The sequence below is a fragment of the Agrilus planipennis genome, unplaced genomic scaffold, assembly GCF_000699045.2.
Source record: "Agrilus planipennis isolate EAB-ADULT unplaced genomic scaffold, Apla_2.0 scaffold29, whole genome shotgun sequence".
NCBI classification, from domain to species: Eukaryota; Metazoa; Arthropoda; class Insecta; order Coleoptera; family Buprestidae; genus Agrilus; species Agrilus planipennis.
In genome coordinates this window covers 787,486-808,002 of record NW_020442462.1, presented here as the reverse complement: position 1 = coordinate 808,002, position 20,517 = coordinate 787,486, and the positions used below count along the sequence as shown (strand labels likewise).

Sequence of the window (20,517 nt, the reverse complement as noted above, 5' to 3'; positions counted from 1 at the left end):
ATCACCGTAAATAAAAGAGTCACTTTCATTCACAAATACTGTAGAATATTTACCAACATTTGTTTTGCATTCCTCGATTGGAAACCGGTTCGTTTTGAAAAGCTTTCGAGCGCCCATATTATGTACTTATGTCGGTAAAAATAGCTCATCAGCGATGTATTTTTAGCGATCAGCCAGCAGTCTAAAAAAACCGTTACAATCGCGTATTATTATGACTGGCGTGGGAACAAGACAAACACACAAGGTCGACTCAAATTATCACGAAAGTGGATGAGGCACTCTTACGCAATATGAAAACGTTAAATTGACTCAAATAATATTGGCTATATTCTTGAAAAAACGTCACAGTTTTGTAAAACGAGTGAAAATGCTGGCACTCAGCAGATCGAGCAATATTTGTATTTGAACCATGAAAAGCCTAGCAAGTCCATGTCGTTAGTTTTTTTAAATAAACTGAAAAAACAGTTTTCACAATTTCTTGTTAATGGAAATACAGATCCACATATAGGTAGTCAGCAACTAAAAATACATTCAATAACACAGAAACACACAATGAGCTTTAAACAAAAGCAATGATAATCCCTAAGAAAAACTGATCAGTTCTAAAAACCACAACAATAAAGTAAAATCGGTGCCCTTTATCTGTATTACAGTCTTCTGGTCCCTCTTATCCGAAGATGTTTGTCACAACTGATAAATACGTAGATTTCTACTCTTCAAACACACAAAACATATAAAAGAGTAGACGAATCTAAACGCTAAAAGACTCTAATAAGGTGTTTATTTCTATTCTACTGGATGTCGGAGGACGGCTTCGCTTCGATCAATGACCTTCGCCTTCCGATTAATGCATATTAGTCGATAATCTTTTAAAATTTTACTCATACTACACAATTTAAAGCGGCAACATATACCACTATGTCTATGAATATTTACTTGTGTTTTAGAGAAGGTTAAATATTCTTGTTGCATTTGTACCAATATGCATATGAAGTCAGCTGACTAAGTCTAATTGACATTTACTACCTTCAGCTTACAAGCCCGAGCTACATATTTTACATTTTCGTAACAAGGTATACTTAATATAATATAATTTGTGTTTGCTTTCTGTTACCTATAAAAGAATACCTTAACTTTGAACGGCTATATAGTTACTGTTTATTCGTTTGCTGGTTTATCAATAGTTTCAATTGAAAATTGAGAAACATCGCTCTTATTTCCTAGGCAGAGAACAACCATTGAATTGTAGCGCTGCCTTTTCATAGACATAAAGGTTTTTTTTTATTCTTGAAAACGATTTATTTCTGCCCTTACAATTTCTCAATCTCATAACCGAAGCAACTTACATAGAAAAAATCAAACCTCTTTCAATTCATTCAAGATTTGTATTGTAAAATTTGGATCTCGTCCAGACAGGTTTGGTATTATAGTTCTTAAGCTTTCACGGCCGGCATAGGTCGTTTTGGTGGTATCTTCCGGATTGTTTTGCCGGAATGGAATAGAATTTTGCTGTTTTAGACGTTTCGCCGTTCCTTGCTGATGACATCGTCAGTGGTAACTCGGACCATCATATATATATTCAAATTCTATGGACCACGGCAAACAGCTTGGAAAACGCCAGATCGATGTTTGGTAATAACAATATACTTATAGGGCATTCTAGAATTACCGTTTCACAAAACTTCCTACCAATTATCTACTTCTGTAACCTTTCTATAAATCTAGACAGTTGGTGTTTTTTCTTCTTCAAAAAATAAATTTTTGAATTAACTATTTTAAAAATGCTATTAATTGGAGGAATTCAAAAATGTTTAAAATTATCCCCCCGAGTAGGAAATAGTTCAATAATGGGTCAGCAAAGCATTGACTTGTCAATACTATTCCATAGTAGGTAATCTTCAAATGTCAAGGCTATGCTTATTTTAACGTTTCGCCAAGGTTGGTTCAATACTGGATAATCAATCAATCAAGTTTTGCCATAATATTAGCTGCCCAATGTTGAATTAATATTGCTAACCAATATCGCTCACTAATTCTTGCCTCAACATTGCCAGCCCAGTCGTGAGCCAAGCTTACCAATAAGGCTTCGGCCGAAGTGACAAACCAGGCTTTTGCCGTGTTTAGTCCAATATTAGTTGCCCATCCCGGACCAAAGTTAAGCAATCTTGGACCAAGCCTGGTTCCGTCGTGATGTCCTACATTGGTCAATCAAAATTTTTGAGTTGCCAATATGTATGCATTTATCGTTTATCAATAAGAAAAGTTAAGATCACGTGATTACCAAAACCCAATAAAAAAGTGGTGGTCAGTGTTATAATACTTTTAGGATTTTATGTAATACTGATTGATAACAAAATTAGATCCCAAACCGCACAGTGATTTTTGCTGCTATTTGAATTTTGCATAAATATGTTTAAGGAAAAAAGAAAAACACGAATGTCAATTGAGCTTTTAATTAAGGTTCGTGAATGAAAGCAAGCCCATACCGAAACATCAACAAATAAAACACCAAAAATAACCCAAGTGCCATTGATGGTTTGAATGCTCGAACTTTATGCTATTGTTGCTCTAGTCCGTGCTTTCTTTCAAATGTAAGTCACCGGAATGAATGATTTTAGAACTAACTTTTATACAGACAGATATAAATGTTGCAATGAATGAAAAGAACATGTTCGGCGTTTCCTTTATTGCGGCATTAACCGATGACGATGCTTTAAAAACGAGCCGGAGCGGAATGGAGAACTGCATGCCCGCATCATATTTCTACTTTGTGTTTATTTCTAAGCCGCCCCGCGAGGCCTGCGAGTGTCATTTCAAACTGAACAGCTTTTACCACAGCATAAAAGCCACCACCAGCACCCAGCATAAAAGGTTCACCGTTGACGTATTATTGGCTTTCGCAAGTCATTTTACTAACAAACGTTTATACATACAGGGAGACCCCTTGAAAATAGTAACTGCGATTTTATATCATACCCCCGCCGGGAGTCGAACCAAATTAATATTAATCCACTATAAAAATAAGGTCAAGTAAGCGTTGGTTGCCCAAAAGTTTTGCTTGTCAAAAGTGACTCTTTTTAAGGGTCAATTGATCAAATGTCCAAAATGACCACTGTCAACTTCCATACTCAGTTGTTCGGGATCCTCCTCAAGCAGAAGCTAATTGTGTTGTACTTAAAGTGGGATCAGCAAAAATATGACCCAAAACTGCGAACTCCAAAACTTCTTACAAAACTCCTAACCAAGTGCAAAATATAACCATGGTGAAGATATTTATCTGCATGCCTATCATTAAACAAATTGGTAGTATTTTCATAATTTTTGTATACATAAATAAGGAAATATCTCTTTCTTAATCTGAGTAAACCATGTTGGACTATTAATCCTGCTCTTATTGGATTGTACTTAAATTTCACAAACGAAGATACAATATAATTCGCTTATAATGACATCGAAGGGAAATGACAAACACGTCATACTAAGCGGGCATCATACAAGGCATAGTTTTAGAAAACGAACAACTTTCTATTTTGGTTAGTTATTTAGTTTAATATAAGAAGAAAAAGAACGATGAATTTTAATATACATAAAAAGGATCAGAAAAATAAGCAAAAATGTTATTAGTAATCATTTGACTCACTATATGATTTCTTGAGAATCAGTCATAATAAACGATATGCTATTTTAAGCGGAGTATATGTATCGAAATTTTCCTATAGACAATTTAATTTAAAACCAAACTTAACACTGCAATTACTTCATATTAAGCGGTTGGTCAATATAGGCGGAGTCATAATAAACGAATTCCACTGTAACAATCAAAACTGTATGTCAACTAATGCCTAGTTGACTTTAGTCTCGCTAAAATATTATACAATTAGGTAATAAATGTTATCTTGGAGGCGCATTTTCTCAGTGATTAATAATCCAATTTCAAAAAACGAAAAACTGTTGAACAGGGAATTAAAAGTCCTTTCAAATGGTTTGTGCTTTAACTCGACCTTTCATTTAAAAATGCAAGGGTGATGTCCTGCCTCGTTTTTGAGTTGAAGTAACATGAATGAAAACATAGAATTTAGATACCCTCCTCTAACTATGATCAGCATGAACTTTTTGAACAAAAATCATGCTAATATATCTCACATAGATACTATTTTCAGTTGACCACCCTGTATATATTATGTATGTTTTATTCAATAGGCCAGTTTCCTCCTCTTGGATGATGGATGATGCGGTGCACTCGAAACCGTTACACGATTCAGTGCCTGCCTACTGCGATCGTTTTATTGCAGTAAATTATCCTAGCAACGTTTTGCGCTCGTCTCTTTAATGAGACTCAGCTGACTCATTTGCGAAGCGATTGAATGAAACCTAAGTACCGTACGTAGGTGAGTGAGTACGTGGTAGCAAAATGACTGTGGGTATCCAGAAAGCCAGAACTCTAAATGTCAGCTAATCAAATCAACACTACAAAATGCTTCATTATATGTATATAAAAAAAATTTAATTGGATTTTTTGGAAATAAAACATTAGGTATGCATATTTTTTGGAGCATCTGATCCGATAAATCAGTTATATATAAAATATCCTAAAATGTAGCATCGTGCTACAGATGGCGTTTACTGCGCCATTTGTAGTATTTTCTAAAACGCACTGTTAAGACAGCAGGTAAAAGTTGGTCTGTGTTCTGTCGGAGTTTCCTGCGACGCGCTGATGAGATCCAAAAAGATCGAAATCGCGATCCGCGTCTGGCAGTTTCGACAGAATACAGGTCACTTCGAATTATTTTATTTAGTTACATATAAATCAAAATATAAGTTTAGATTAGAATTTAGGATCTCCTGCGATTTTCTAGGGTCGTGTAAACAGTAAAATATTCCTCATAAGAATCGTTTCAATCTTCTACTGCCTTCTTCATTTCATTCGTCTCGAATTTCTCTTTCTAATATTAGTATTAAGGTATACTTCGTTTACTATCTGTAGCTATGTGACCTTCAGTTTGACCGACGCAAAGTAGAAAAGAACAGCACTAGGCCAGAAAAGGAAGGGGACAACTTTCGGCCAAACTCTTAACCGGTGAGGAGCGTAAAATACGTACAGTACTGTACGGAAAATTGACAATTTTATCCACTACAATTTCATTGCTCAAATGTGCTGTTATTGGTACCATTTACTACTGAAAGTATCAACGAGATGTTTATTTATATTTGAAGACATATTAAAGGCTTTAACGCTTGTTTTCGACTCGCACTACTGTTCATGATTAAACAAAACTTTTGACAGGTACTGTAAGAAAAAGTATGTTTAATGAACAAGAGTCGAGAGTATAATGAGCTTTTTTTCCCTACCTACGATTTTGCCAACGCGCATCCAAGACATTGGAAGGGGCACATAGCTACAGAAAGTAAATGAAGTATACTAAGTATTCTAATATAGTATTTAATTTTATATTATTCATAAACTAAGTAATAATTTAAAGTATGGTTCAACTTCCATGCGAAATATTTCCAAAATAGTTCGATCAATTTTCACATCTGCCCCGTTCACATTGATTGGTATTAAATTTAATTAAATAGCAAACAAATCTATATATCCCGGTCTTTTTACAGAAATTGCACTACCCTATCACATGCACACGTTCAGGAATTTATCCCAGTTAATTGGATGAAGTTCGCTCTCGTCGAGAGGCAATTCGAAATCAACTGTGCTTTGCGAGTTTACGAGGAAAAGATGTGGGATACCGCTGCCATGTTGCTAACTTGATTGTTCTCAAACACTTTAATAAAAAACAATATTTTCATCCTTACAATTTGTGGGTATTCTGTATAAATCAAACTATTATTTTCTGCTAATATGTACGATTAATTTTCATTAATTTGCTTATATAAAGTTGGCAACTCTCATTAATAAAACTGCTTTCATCGATGTTTCAAAATCTTGCTGCTTTTCCTTAAATTAAGCCAATGGATATTAAAAAAAGGGAGTCATGGTATTAGTCTTGGTCTCGGTCTTACGTGATAAGTCTGGGTCTTACCCGAAAAAAAATATTTTGTCTCTACATTTCAACAATCTCTTATCCAGACATAGGAACAAACAATACTTTACTCCGAGGGCATTCTTGTAGATGTCATTTTTTAAACATTCGTAAAATTTCTTGTTTTGTATATTTAGTGTTAAAATCTTGTAAACCAAACTAAAAATTGAAATACAGAAAATGTTTTAGCCTTTACTATTAAAGTCTGTTACCGATTTAATTTTGACACGGTGCAACTTCCCCCATTCCTTATTGGCAAATAAAAGGCCTTAACAAAACGCTAAAAGTATAAATAAATTTCATCTAAAGAAGTCAATATGCTTTATTTCTTTAAAAAATCGGTTGTCTGTAAAGTCGGTTTACTGACGATAGTTGAACGTGACAACGTCATAAGAAAATACTGATGGAATGGTTTCATTTTTCAAAAGAAAATTTTAATTTATTTGTTTGATAGATATTTGTATGGATATAAAGAAGGAGGTAAATGGAAATGTATTATTGTATAGCAGCTGTCCACACGGACGCATCGCTCACTCAAGTAGGAGAGAGACAGATGTGGAACGCTGCCGAACGCGGAGGCCGATTGTGTGTCGCTCGTTCCGCGCTCTCGCTTGCACTTCAAGCCTTAAATGGAACGCCTCAGAGCGAGGTAACGCCGCATGAGTCATATTTTTTAGTGCGTGCAGCCGGCTCCATCGAATTATAAGACGTTGTCACGTCAAAAACTATTAGATCATCACAGACAGATTTTAAAGGATATATGAAATAACGCAACCGCTATTCAAACCTCAGTATTTTACCTTGCTACTTTTATCTGCTTCGAGATCCAATTAATGTTTACCTCCCTTTTATGTGCTAAGCCAAACGAACGCTATACGTACATAGGTTATCGAGATAATAAAGTTTACAGTTAGGCAGCAGCAGTAGCAGTTCATATGCGGACAGAGGAAGTAACGAGACGTTAATTTGCAGTTACTCGCTGCCCTCTCGCAAAGTTATAAGACAGTTCCCGTGAAGCGTGACGCATCTCGTGGAAGAAGAACAACGGCAACTTGCCATATATGAAAAGGTCATGATACTTTAGCGTTAGATAGATTCGACTTTATTATACTCGTTCAATCGCTCAAGTTGAGAACAGGATCTAGGATCAAACTTAATTCGATTATTTTCATTTTTCAACTGGAACACCAGGAATCCCAAATACTTCGTTATGACAAAATCTACTCAGCGAAATATAAATCCAAGGGATAAACTGTTTCGAAATGAAAAGTGCAGTCGATTCGTTTGATGAAGATACTTCTTATCATATTTAAATTTTCGAGGATGAACTTGCTATGAAATATATTAACATCAGAGGGAAGAAAATTAAATAAAACAATGTAGGTCAACGGAAAGTATCCCACAGGTTTGAATTCGCTTATTGATTATATCCTAAGCAAACACATACCCAATAAACGAATTAACCAAATAAAGTTCTTATTTAATTATTTAGAATTATTAGGAGAGTTACGCTAGGAGACAACACAACGAATCCACGCATGCATAAATATCGAAAAGCACAGGGGGTTGGTCATTGGGAATACACTAGTTACTCCAACTTTATGTGTTTTGATTGCGTTTATTTAGTCGTCCACTATGTTGAAAATGAAATGAAAATTACAGCAGGGCCAGTTGGCGTGCGTCCCGAAGAATAAATAATAAAAATAAAACCTTTTATTTCTTACAATACAAAAAATAAACTTTTTTTGATTATCTGAGAACAGAGGACTCTATGGTTGGATAGGATAGGTTGGTAGGACACCTTCTCAGGCATGAAGGTCTAGTCAGAGTCATATTAGAGGCAGAAACAGGAGTTAGGAGGGGTAGAGGCAGATCTAGATTAGATTACTGTTCGCAAATAGTTAAGCATGTGAGTTGTTCTAGTTTTAGGGAAATGTAAAGTTTAGTTCAGCATAAGAAAGAGTGGAGGCACGTGTCCAACCAGTCTTAGGACTGACGACCTTATGATGATGATGATGAGTCTAGTACGTTTAGGACTTGTATTTATAGATTATATGTAAATATTTTTCTATTTATGTAAGAACCCCTCGTTCTCAATGGTGAAGGCCTCCTCTAGAGATTTCCAAGTATCTCTGTTCTTCGCTTGTATAATATCGTCAGTCCAACGGGCAGTTGGTCTACTTCTCTTTCTGGTGCTTGGTGGACCCTTCTAGGGATGTTACCCTGGCGGTCAATATATTGTCTGTTACTCTGGTTATGTGTCCAGTCCAATGCCACTTAAGCTTTTTGCAATGAATCAGAACGTCTGGCTGTCTTCTTTCGAATTTCAATATGGGGTATTTTTTGAAATCTTTTGATTTTTAACATACTCCTTTTCATTCCTCTTTGACACGTCCTGATATTGGCTTTCGCTTGATGTGTGAACTTCCAAGTTTGACTGGCGTAGGTTAATGATGGCAATATACAGGTATCCATAACTTTTTGCTTAATTTTGATCGACATCTCACCTTTCATAATTTCTTTCGAAGAATAACTGAACTTAAATGATTTACTTTAATAAAGAATAACTATCATCCAATGCGGATCAGTAGGCACTACAATCTGAGTCGCCACGTCTCTTTGGTCCAGTTGTATGTAGTTACTGTTCGTTTCAAGAAGTTAGAGATATGCCCCTTCCCTTTATTAGGATGCGCCGTAGCATAATTCCAAATTCAATCATATTTGTCTGCGAAGCTCATTTCTCCACCGATCATCGAAGAACTAGACAAAAGTGTACAGTACCATTTGCAAAATTATTTAAACTGCCTCGTTAAATTTTAAGAATTTGCTTTATTTAAAAGCATATTTAGCCAAAAATAATAACAAGTGAATTAACTTTCTAAACACCTATAAAACTTTTGCTTTGTTTTCTATTGTTAATTTATATACATTTAAATTGCTAAACATTTTCGTCTAGTACTGTACAGTTCTAGCTGATCTCCTAAGACCGTCCATCGAGAGCTCTGCTCGTTCAAGTTTGTTCCAACTATTTCTGTCTTGCTCACGCCTGGTGTGTATTCTTTCTATCTTCGCGCAGATTTCTTCAAGGTCACAATTCTAACAAATTGAAATGGACTGTAGGTACGTATAGTCACAGTTGTTGCTATCACCTCTCGTAGCTTAGTGGTAGAGCAATGGTGTGTAAAGTCAGGAAACCGTGAGAGCAGCAACAATTTTTCTTCATTAATTTGAACTAATTTGTAGTGATAAAAAAATAATTCACTTTAATGTATTGAAATTAACCCTACAAAACTTCTTCTAAATGTCTCTTTTTTAATATTCGTTAGTTGCCTGTACGATTTAACGCTGGGCCTTGTTTACATCAAAATTTTACTTACTATAAAAGAAATATTGTGATGGCATTACTACGCAGTAGACAACGGGAGGATGCGGGGTTAGGGCGTCCTTATCGATCACGAACCAAGAGACGAATGAAGGACGAAACCAACGTAGACCTCACGTTATGAGCCATTTAGTTTGCGAAGCTATTTCGATCTTGGGTGACACAAATCATCCCTTAGGAGTTGGAAGGGCGAGAGCATGGAAAAATGTTCGTTCGATTTTTGCGGTTCGTTTATTATTCACTAGCCGAAGCTGTAAATTACCGACGCATTTGTGCCTTATCAACGCCTACTTCAAGGGAACTAACTTACCAACGGCGACGTTCTCACCCCATTTTGCGCAAAAGAAGTCATCCCCTTTTCGGTTAACAGACAAAGGGGACAAATTGGACATTAAATAATCACAAATAAGTGAACCACCAAGTTAATATCGCGTAGTAGCTGTTTCTTTTTTTTTTTTTATTAAAAATTATCTAATTGCCAGTGGAATATGTAATAACCGAGGAATTTAAAACGGTTTCTTTCCCATTCAATATCATCCACAGATAAATTTTATTAATGATTTCAGCTTAGATTGGCATTTAATTACTACTAAGATCTCTTTTCTTATATTAATGGGATTAGGTATTATTTTCAACATAAATCGGCTAGTGTCAAAAAAGTAAGAAAAAAAAAATTACAACAAGCGAAAAAGAATATTAAGTATCAGCTTCTAATATTTTCTTTTACAATCTGCTAAACATCTTAACTACTTTGAGTTTGTGATAACCGAATTTAATCAATAATTTTCATAAATAGTAAATTGATAATAGCCATTGTTATACGTAACTTTAGGCATCATCATCATCATCATAAGGTCGTCAGTCCTAAGACTGGTTGGACACGTACGTCCACTCCTTCCTATAGGCATAAACGTGGCAGAAGATCATAATCATAATCATATTCTCTGCAATTTCAAAGAACCCCTTAGATCTTCACGAAAAACTCATTGAAATTTTGGATTCTGGTAGTTCCCCACGTGTAGATCAAGAATCTCAATGGGCGTTAAGTTGTAAAAACTCATCTTTTTGAGATATGGTCCTTTAAGTTGAATTCTTCCGTGAGAATTTCCCAGATACCATTTTGCCTTTTATAAGTATTGAATACGTTCAAGTATACGTATGTCGATCTATACCTGTATTGGATATTATGAATGTGTCATGGTTTCAGACCAGGGGTGGTAATGACCTCTGCAAAAGTGTAGCATTCCTCAACGTTTTAGTGTACCTACAGAGAATGTTGGTGTACTCGGACATCAACATAAAATCTATAGTTTATATGACGCATGAAAAGTAAAAGTATAGTTGTAACGAAACATTGGTAAGTTGAGTTTAATATTCTGTGTTGGTGTCTGATTACACCTCTCAGTAGACTATATCCATAATATGCAATACATGTAGGTACAGATAGTACATCAACATATGCATATATGTACACTTGAACGTATTTAATAGGTATGACACAGTCAAACTTATTGTGTTAATACTGTCAATACGAATTTACGATAATAACCTTTTGTACTATATCAAAAGTTTTATTTTTGATGTAATGTACGAATTTTTAAGGTCTCCTCCATTACGTTATTACCGAGTTTTATAGTATTTCAATTAAGAAGACAAAAGATACGTTAGAATTCATTGCTTTGCAACTGTAATCAAGATTTTCCTACCTTTTGGACCATTGGAACGTTCGTTCTTTAACAACCATTAAATTTACCAGTGCTTTGAAACGTACCTAAAACAAAAAAAATTGTAATTTTCAAGCAGTTATACTTTTATTGTAGAAAAGAGTTATGACACCTAAGAAGGATAAGAAATAGGGTTCCAAAGTTCCTGATGCTTTTTACAAAGAGTTCTGTAGAACAAAATTGCGCAAAATTCTAAGATTTCAAAAAATTTCTTTATCAAGTTTTGACAGGAGTTTTGGACATGAACTAAGGGGGTACCATTAACAAACAGTATGTAAATCTTGCTTTGTTGGAAATTAAGCGATAAAAATTCAGATATACGACCTCCGTTCGAACAGTATCTCAAATTTTGAATTTCCGCGGGTGACATACATTCGATTTTCGTTTGTTTTTTTTGCGTTATGTTGGTACTAATATCTCTCCCTTATACCGACAAGTTCGGCCATGTTGAATGTTCATTTAATTTTTGGACGTGTTGTGGCTCGTCTTCGATTTTTGTCTATTCCAAAAAATGGATCAAAGAATATGTATCAAATTTTGTGAGAAAAACAAAATTAAGTGCGAGGACGCATTTCCGAATGTTGACTGAAGAGGACCATGAAAGGACGACGCTACGCTACGATTGAGGAGATAAAAACGGCTTCGAAGAAGGAGCTGACAAGATCACAAGAAATTATTTTTAAAGTGCTTCGAGAATAGGAAAAAACGTTGGCACAGATGCATAATATCTAGTGGGGATTACTTTGAAAAGGACAATACAGATTTTGCGATACTTTTTGAATAGACCTCGTATACATACATACATACTATTTTACGCGGCTTTATCTTGTACGTGTAGAAATAATGGAAGAAAAATGCTAAAAGCAATAAAATTCGTATGTATACAATACTTAGTCACTCATTTTCTTTTGAGCCTGGATTTTAATGAAGAAATTATTTATTTACATAACCTTACTATTTCCCAAAAGGATTAAATATGAAAGGTTCGACATTAGAACAACGTAAAAATTTTGAAACCACATTCAAAATTGGTTATGTCAATCTTACAAAGAAATATTACATCGTTATAACAGATAGGAGCTGCTGATTTTCTATTCACTGGCGTTCGCTTAAAAGGATCGTGCGTTACATCCAAGTATGAATCGCACGGATTTAAATAAGCCATAATTTTGTTCTTGAAATTTCGTTCATTAAAGACAATCGTTGTTTACAACCCGTGTTCGTTATAACCGAGTTCCACTGTATATTACTTTAAGTTATCATATAATTGGTATTTAAACTATTACGTTTTAGATTTTCCATTAGCTTTTTATGTCGTCGCAGACTTACTTCGGCCGCTCTCTGTTAGTTAGTTTTATTTTTCAAGTGTAGCGTGAAACAACAATAAAAAGAGGAAGAAGAACTTGCCGTTTCTCAAATGAAGTTACACTGACGCGAATTTAAAGTTTCACAAACAGCCCTGCAATTGCCTGGTCTCCAACACTCGTCGTTCCGAATACGACCGTCTAACAATTTGATGGCGATAAAAGTTTCCGTGAAAGTTAAAACGAGAACTTTCTGTAATGGCCTACGTTAGTAATACATATATATATGTATGTAGGTACATGCATACATATGTACAAAAGAAAAACGAAAAGCAACTCCAACAAGGCGGCGTCATACTTCTTCCTCTGCATTAACTTCTCTAAAACGCTTGTTGTTTTCCTACATCCTATTATTTTTCTTGAACCCAACAAATAATAAAACGAAGCACTTCCGTAGTTTGTTCTCTATTGTATATGCAACCCCTTTGATGTTAGCGTGGCAAAATTAGCAGCAAAATACTTACACAAACCATTGAATAATTAGCCGTGAAAACCAAAATTAGTCGCGACCCGGGAAACCCGAAAACAAGTTGCATTTACATGCTAACATCAAACAACAAAGCATGAAAGTCTAGTCAGAGACATATTAGAGGCAGAAACAGGAGTTAGGAGGGGTAGAGGTAGACCTAGATTAGATTACTGTTCACGACTAGTTAAGGATGTGGGCTGTTCTATTTCTAGGGAAATGCGAAGTTTAGCTCAGGATAGGAAAGAGTGGAGGTACGTGTCCAACCAGTCTTAGGACTGATGACCTTATGATGATGATGATAGTAACGAGGAAAGCAAGACTAAAACCGTCCCAGCCTTATAATTGGTCTTGGTCTACTTATTCGGTCTTGCTATTGCTCTGTCTTGCTTATTCGGTCTTGGTCTTACTCAACTACTTCTAGTTTTGGCCTTGGTCTTGCTGATATAGTCTGGATCTTGGTCTCGCATGTTAAGTCTTGGTGTTGCTCACTTAATCTTTACTTACGTTTTTATATTGTTCTTCTAAGCACAAATGTTTCTATTTACCAACATTACAATTGTCTTAAATTTTCTGTCATATATGCGAACTTGTCAGGACTTTGAACGATATAGTACAAAATATTTAAAATAAGTAACTAAAAAATGTCGAAAAAAAAATTAGTTTGTCTCTATATTTAAACCATGTCTTATCCAGACATAGAAACAAAGAACACATACACCGAGGATATTCTTGTAGATCCCTTTTTTCAAACAGTGGTAAAGTTTCTTTTTTATATATTTAGTGTGAAGGAAAAGAATATATTAAGGATGCTTCAAATAGTGTAACTCATGAATTCAAGTAATAATTTTTCGTTTTAATCTTGGTTTCAATCTTGGTCTTTTTCGTTCGGTCTTGGTTTTGGTCTTGTTCCTTCGATCTTGGTTTTCGTTTTGCTAGTATAAAGACAATCTTGGTCTTGATTTTCGCAAGATAAATACTATAAGACCAAAATCAAATTTGTTCATCACTACCGCTAATTAACCTTATTATGAGCTTGGTTCAAGTTGTCCAGGCTTTTTTAACCAATTTTACAGTTTTTGAGCTAATTTTCGGCTAATTATACAATGACTTCTACATTTGCCTGCTAGTTTTGTCATGCCAACTTCAAAGGAGTTTGTATGCAGGTACTAATATTAAAAATTAAAAATTATATCTTAGAGATGCCCGGCTATTAATTTGCCCAACCTTACCGACCAATCAATCAAACCAAACAATAAAATTTAGTGGTTATTTTCATATGGTAAAATAACGTTAAATTTCAAAATGGATGCGACAAGGAGAAATAATGAATATTTAAACACATTTTCTTAGCATATTGAACAAAATAACTGCAAATCATTAAAAAATAAGGGTGGAGTTTTTTACGAAACTAGGTATAAAAAATTAATCGTGACAATAATGGCATGAAAATACATTAATGACAGATTTGATTAAACTTTGACATTTCCAAAGCTCTTTTCTGTTTTATTTGAGAAGTTCAGCTGAAATTATTCTGGTCCAATGCTTTATAAAGACAATTCCAATATGATTAGAAAAAAGCGTACGTATACGAGTAAAGCCGTTTATGATAGTATCTAATAAAAACGGATTAACTATTGGTCAGTAAATTATCCAAACTAGGAGGCGTAGATAGCACAATATACTAAGTCACCATAAATTACCGATTAAATAGAAGATGTTGCATATCAGCATGTTTATATGTATAATATCGAGTACAGTATAAAGTTGTTTAAGCAATTTATACTGTAGAAGACTTTTTAACATCTTTCCTCATTTTTTAGAAGATCCTTCATCGACTCAGTGTAGTCTCAAAGATAATGCGGCAAATCTGACCACGGATTCGTGTTCGGGATGAAAAAAATGAAAAAGATGACATGGACCGCATGATAAATACGTATCTCTAAGTACCTAAATTTTTCACTTTCCTGAAGGTTCTTCAGCGATTTGCTGAAGACGACTAAAATGTCATGAAGCTATACTAAGCACGAATTCGTAATCAGAAAGTAAAAAATACATCAGAGAGGATAATCCGCATTTAAATTCCAGGCTGTATTTAAGTTATTCTTTCAGTTCGACCATTTATTTTCAACAATCTGTTTTGGAAGAGTTTCGGAATCTTAGGGGCTATAAGACGATCACTTTTCTATTTTTAACCAATTTACACTACATATTAATGTAAAATCGATTTCTTTTTGGAATAGATATTTATAATAAAGTATTAATGTTAAAATTGCGTTTTTCACATTCACCAAATATAGATTTTTTACTAATTGAAAATCTATAATAGTATGATAGTAGTATATCATTAAATTTCTTGAATTGTACATCAATCCTCAAAGCTTATAGCCCAGTGTTGTCCCCTTACAGTTTAAACTTATACTTCCTATCTTAAAAGGAATTGGAAGCTTCTACATAAATAGCATGAGGATTACATATAACCACATGAATCCCAACATGTAGTTAAGTAAATACGACTCCTGAAGCGGAATAATATGTACGAGAAATGTAGTAAGTTCTCTAAAATAAATCAATAAAGTATAAATTAAAGAAATAAAACTAGTACCGCACTTGTAAAGAAGCATTTGATAAGGATCATTTTTGGTACAATCTAACGTGAGTTTGAAGATGAACTGGTTTTTTGCAGTTTCTTATTCGAGATTCATAAAATAATCTCACCGACTTACAAAAATGTTTTTCAAGATTTAATATCATTTGTTGAGATTCTCTGTTTTCTTAATATATGAAATACATAGGGTAGCAATTTACCTTAGTATATAACTACTCTTATGTTGTAATATACAAATATATAAAAAAAACTAGAAATTGCCGATTTTCGATAACTACAAAGTCAGATAAGTCAAGACGGAAAATGCGGTAGTCATGAAACAAAGAATAGCGAAGTTGTCGAATTGCACTTATGTGCTCGCACACGGTTAATATAGAAACTCAAAAAATGTTGTTTCTCTTGGCGAAATTCATGATTCGAAACACATTTAAAATAACATAACATTGTTGATGTTTAATATATCGAAATTAGAACTTCAAAATGAAGAAAACGCTAAACGAAGCACTCATCTCTGAGGAGTTTCCTAACAGTATTAATCTCGTTGCAGTGCTACACATAAATGGGATTCCTGTTTAATATAATATCTACATGCAAAATTTCATTAATATTGAACTAAATGCTGTATAACCGCAAAATATTGACAGGCAAACAGATACGACCAAATTAGAAGAGTTTTGGTTTTCTTTAACTTATTTAAGTTATAAGAAGTTATACAATTGGATTACTAAATTTTGAGGATCTGAACTAATAATTCACAATTAATTTTACTTATTTGCATGCATCCTAAAAATAATATTTTGCGGATAATATGAAAGTGACATATGAAATAAGGGTGGTAATAAAATTTTCCTTTGTTCGAAATTCTACAAAGACAGCAACCTCGTAATTCACACGCATCCACGAACATTGATTAGATCCTGTCATTGTCACTGGAAATGTTGTCGATTTACGTTTATAGACAAAGACACTTGCTCACATCACATACGGCAACGCTAGACCAAATGCATCATTTGAAGCACATAATTTCAACGGAAAGGGAATTAATTTTAGGGTTAGGGTGTGGTGTAGCCATTATCGTGCAGAGGCAAACGTAACAGATGGAGAGACTTGCATGCTGTCAGGGGTTCGTTGCTCATGGGGACGGACGGACGCTGCACTTTCACGTGAACTCGGAAGAAATTTATTCCAACAATTCTGTTGTAAAATGGTTCAAAATGAAAACGAATTATCTGAAGATTTGCTACATACACGGAGAAAATGGAAAACGAAAAATTTACCTAAATATAAAAGCGATATTTACAATTTGGACCCGAATTTGTAAAAATAAAATCCCAACAGAAATAAATTTACTAGGTATTTCAGTTGATATTACAAATTTAATTGTAATAATTAAGAATAGGAGAACAGAGGACTATATGGAAGTCAATAAAAAATAGGCGAGATAGGTTGGTACGACACCTTCTCAGGCATGAAGGTCTAGTCAGAGACATATTAGAGACAGAAGCAGGATTTAAGAGGGGTAGAGGTAGACCTAGGTTAGATTACTGTTCGCAAATAGTTAAGGATATGGGCTGTTCTAGTTTTAGGGAAATGCGAAGTTTAGCACAGGATAGGAAAGAGTGAAGGTACGTGTCCAACCAACTCTTAAGACTGACGACCTTATGATTATGATGAATTAAGAAACTTGAAATAATTTTTAAAGAAACATGTCAAAGTTGAGATTATTCCATGTTACGTAATAAATTCTACTATTTCTACGGCAAATTCAGTCATTTAAAAACGAAAATTGTAATTTTTGCGTTGTCATAAAAATTTAGTTTAATCCGTGTAATTAGATTTGAAACAAGCTGGTACTAATTTCAGTTAAGTACATTTTTAGTAAGACCAATTCTAACGAAATGTTTGCATTTGCAAAATAGACCAACAACTATGAAATGTCAACTCCAAAATACTAGTTGAGTCGTTGACTTACATGAGATCTATATCCTAAAAAATACAGTTGTCAGAACACAAATCTGACGATCGATCAGAGTCGATAATCGAAGGCCTCCCACTACGTCACAAGTAATTGTAAATAAACACATAAAGGATAAATATTCGATGATTGAATAATGTCGATGTGGTGCGTCTAACAATGCTGCAATCTGGGCTCCTTTAGGCTTTTTTATGAGTTTGTATGTTATGTTTATGAAATTACTGAAAAAGACATGTAATTTTCACCATAAATGAACCGCGAAATTATACTTAGAGCGTACGATTAGAGATTTTAAACGAACAAAGAACATTCCAACCTCAACAATAAAATCTCATAAAAATGCGAAATTTACGAAAAAGTGATTTATTAATGAATAGTGACAGTCCAGGTGATTGCTTTGCATATTTAAACTTAAATTGATATATAAAAAATAAGTTTTCACGTGATAAACTTTGCCGTCGTGCACATAGCCAAAGGCAAGCAAGATTTTTTTTTATATAAAAGACTAAAAGCTTTAGCTACCGAGAAATTTTCTTCCATTCATTAATCATTAGCGAGTTTCGTCTTATTTTATCTGGAGAAATTAATAGACGAATTTTATCTGTCTCGACACTCTGAAACGCGTCGTTTCGCTTAAGTTGCTCTTATAAGAAAAAATTAGGTCAGAACTTTCTCAACGATAGTACTTTTAATTAAGTCGATAAAGCATTAATTAAAATACAGAAAATTTTCATTTTCCCAGAGATTTATTAAATTTATCATTTGCAGAGCAGCGATTTCCGAAGGGACAGACAATAATGACAAAATGGAATTATGAGTAATACAGAAAATTAGAAATGAGATTTCGCTGCTTAGTTTATGAAATGTACCTACTACACCTTCATAGTAGTCGATAACGACTGGTAGCAGTTAAGAATTCCTTTAGGTATATAGGTACACGTGTTATGCCGAATACGCGTAATTGCCTATTGCCTAACTTATGAAATAAGATTCAAACTTACCAATTTTACGTAATATTCAAATATTTAGACCTTATCAATGCGCCAAAGGTGCTGATGAGCAAAATTGGTCTTGTTGATGCAGTTTTGATTTTGGTCTTTATAACAGAACCAGGACAAAAACCAAGCCTGAACGAACAAGACCAAGACTACAACCAAGACTAAACGAAAAAGATAAAGACTACAACCAAGACAGAAGGAATAAGGTCAAAATTACAACCAAGACCGAACTAATAAGATCAAGACTACAACTAACACTGAACGAACAAGGTAAAAACTACAACCAACACCGAACAAACAAGGTCCAAACTACAACCAAGATCGAAAGAACAAGATCAAGACTACAACCAAGACCCAACGAACAAGGTCAAAACTACAACCACGACCGAACGAACAAGGTCAAGACTACAACCACGACCAAACGAACAAGGTCAAGACTACAACCACGACCAAACGAACAAGGTCAAGACTACAAGCAAGACCGAATAAACAAGGTCCAAACTGCAATCAAGATCGAACGAACAAGATCAAGACTACAACCAAGACCCAACAAGGTCAAGACTACAACCAAGACTGAACAAACAAGGCCCAAACTGCAACCAAGATCGAACGAACGAGATCAAGACTACAACCAAGGCCCAACGAATAAGGTCAAAACTACAAATAAGACAGAACGAACAAGGTCAAGACTACAACCACGACCGAACGAACAAGGTCAAGACTACAAGCAAGACCGAACAAACAAGGTCCAAACTGCAATCAAGATCGAACGAACAAGACCAAGACTACAACCAAGACCAAACGAACAAGATCAAGACTACAACCAAGACTGAACGAACAAGATAAAAACTACAACCAGGAGCGAACAAAGAAGGTCGAAACTACAACCAAGATCGAACGAACAAGATCAAGACTACAACCAAGACCCAACGAATAAGGTCAAAACTACAAACAAGACAGAACGAACAAGGTCAAGACTACAATCAACACCGAAGGAATAAGACAAAGACTTAACCAAGACCGAATATTGAAGACCAAGACCAAATAAGCAAGACTATACGAAAAATTATTAATTCTGAGTTAAAGTATTTAAAGAAACAAACTATTTAAAGCAATTTTAAAATATTCTTTTCTGGGAACTAAATATTTTACACTAAATATAACAAAAAAGAAACTTTACCACTGTTCAAACGAAAAGGGTCTATCCTCGGAGTAAGTGTTCTTTGTTTCTATATCTATTCGTAACACATGGTTAAAAAGAGACAAACAATTTTTTTTTGATATTTTTTACTTTGAACAAGACCAAGAACATGACCGAATAAGCAAGATTAAGACCAATACCAAGACTGATAGAGTGTTGGTCTTAGTCTTGCTGTGTTCATCACTAGCGACAGACAGTCGCGACAAATACTTGGATAATAGAATAGAAACTCCTATTGAAATATTTAAAAAGCAGTCTCAAAAACACTATAGTCCTTGAAGTAATACTTTACGTGTTTCGTTTATAATTAAAATTGAAAACATTATTTTTGTAATTGTACCAAGCGGTACCTGATATCACTGTCACCTGATATTGAACTTGGACTTTACGCGACTGGCGTAACTTTTTGCGCATTCATGATCAACAGCAACTGCAATCAATTAACCACTTTTTTCTGTTTTGCATTGGAAGCTGATGCAATTAAAGTAATTGGTTTTAATGATGCATACATACCGTCTACAAATAATTAAATATTGTAATAACACATCAAAAGACTAGTAATTATCCATTTAGTTAACTATTTCATGTTGACATCTTTATTGACGTCTTTTTTTTGATAGAATATCAGTGGTAATTATTTCTGACAGGTTTTTGATGTTAATTGATAATTTTGAGAGAATCTACTGTTTCAAAGTCGAAACCTTTATACTTACTGTTTAATTACTATGGGGGCAGTGTCATTATATCAGTGTATACTTTGCTAC

At 34.4% G+C, this 20,517-nt stretch overlaps 1 protein-coding gene across 3 annotated transcripts in view; it reads right to left on the bottom strand.

The window, feature by feature from the left end:
* The window catches only part of LOC108744445 (ubiquitin-like protein 3), a 206,137-nt gene that overhangs the window by 44,125 nt on the left and 141,495 nt on the right, over positions 1-20,517 (bottom strand). For 2 of the 3 annotated variants that reach the window (XM_018480207.1, XM_018480208.1), the window contains one exon: positions 11,124-11,188. The exons of the other annotated variant lie outside the window; for it this stretch is intronic. In XM_018480207.1, the coding sequence (XP_018335709.1) occupies positions 11,124-11,135 (12 nt within the window). In that variant the 5' untranslated portion in view covers positions 11,136-11,188. The remainder of the gene's footprint in view (positions 1-11,123; positions 11,189-20,517) is intronic. 3 annotated transcript variants of the gene reach the window in all.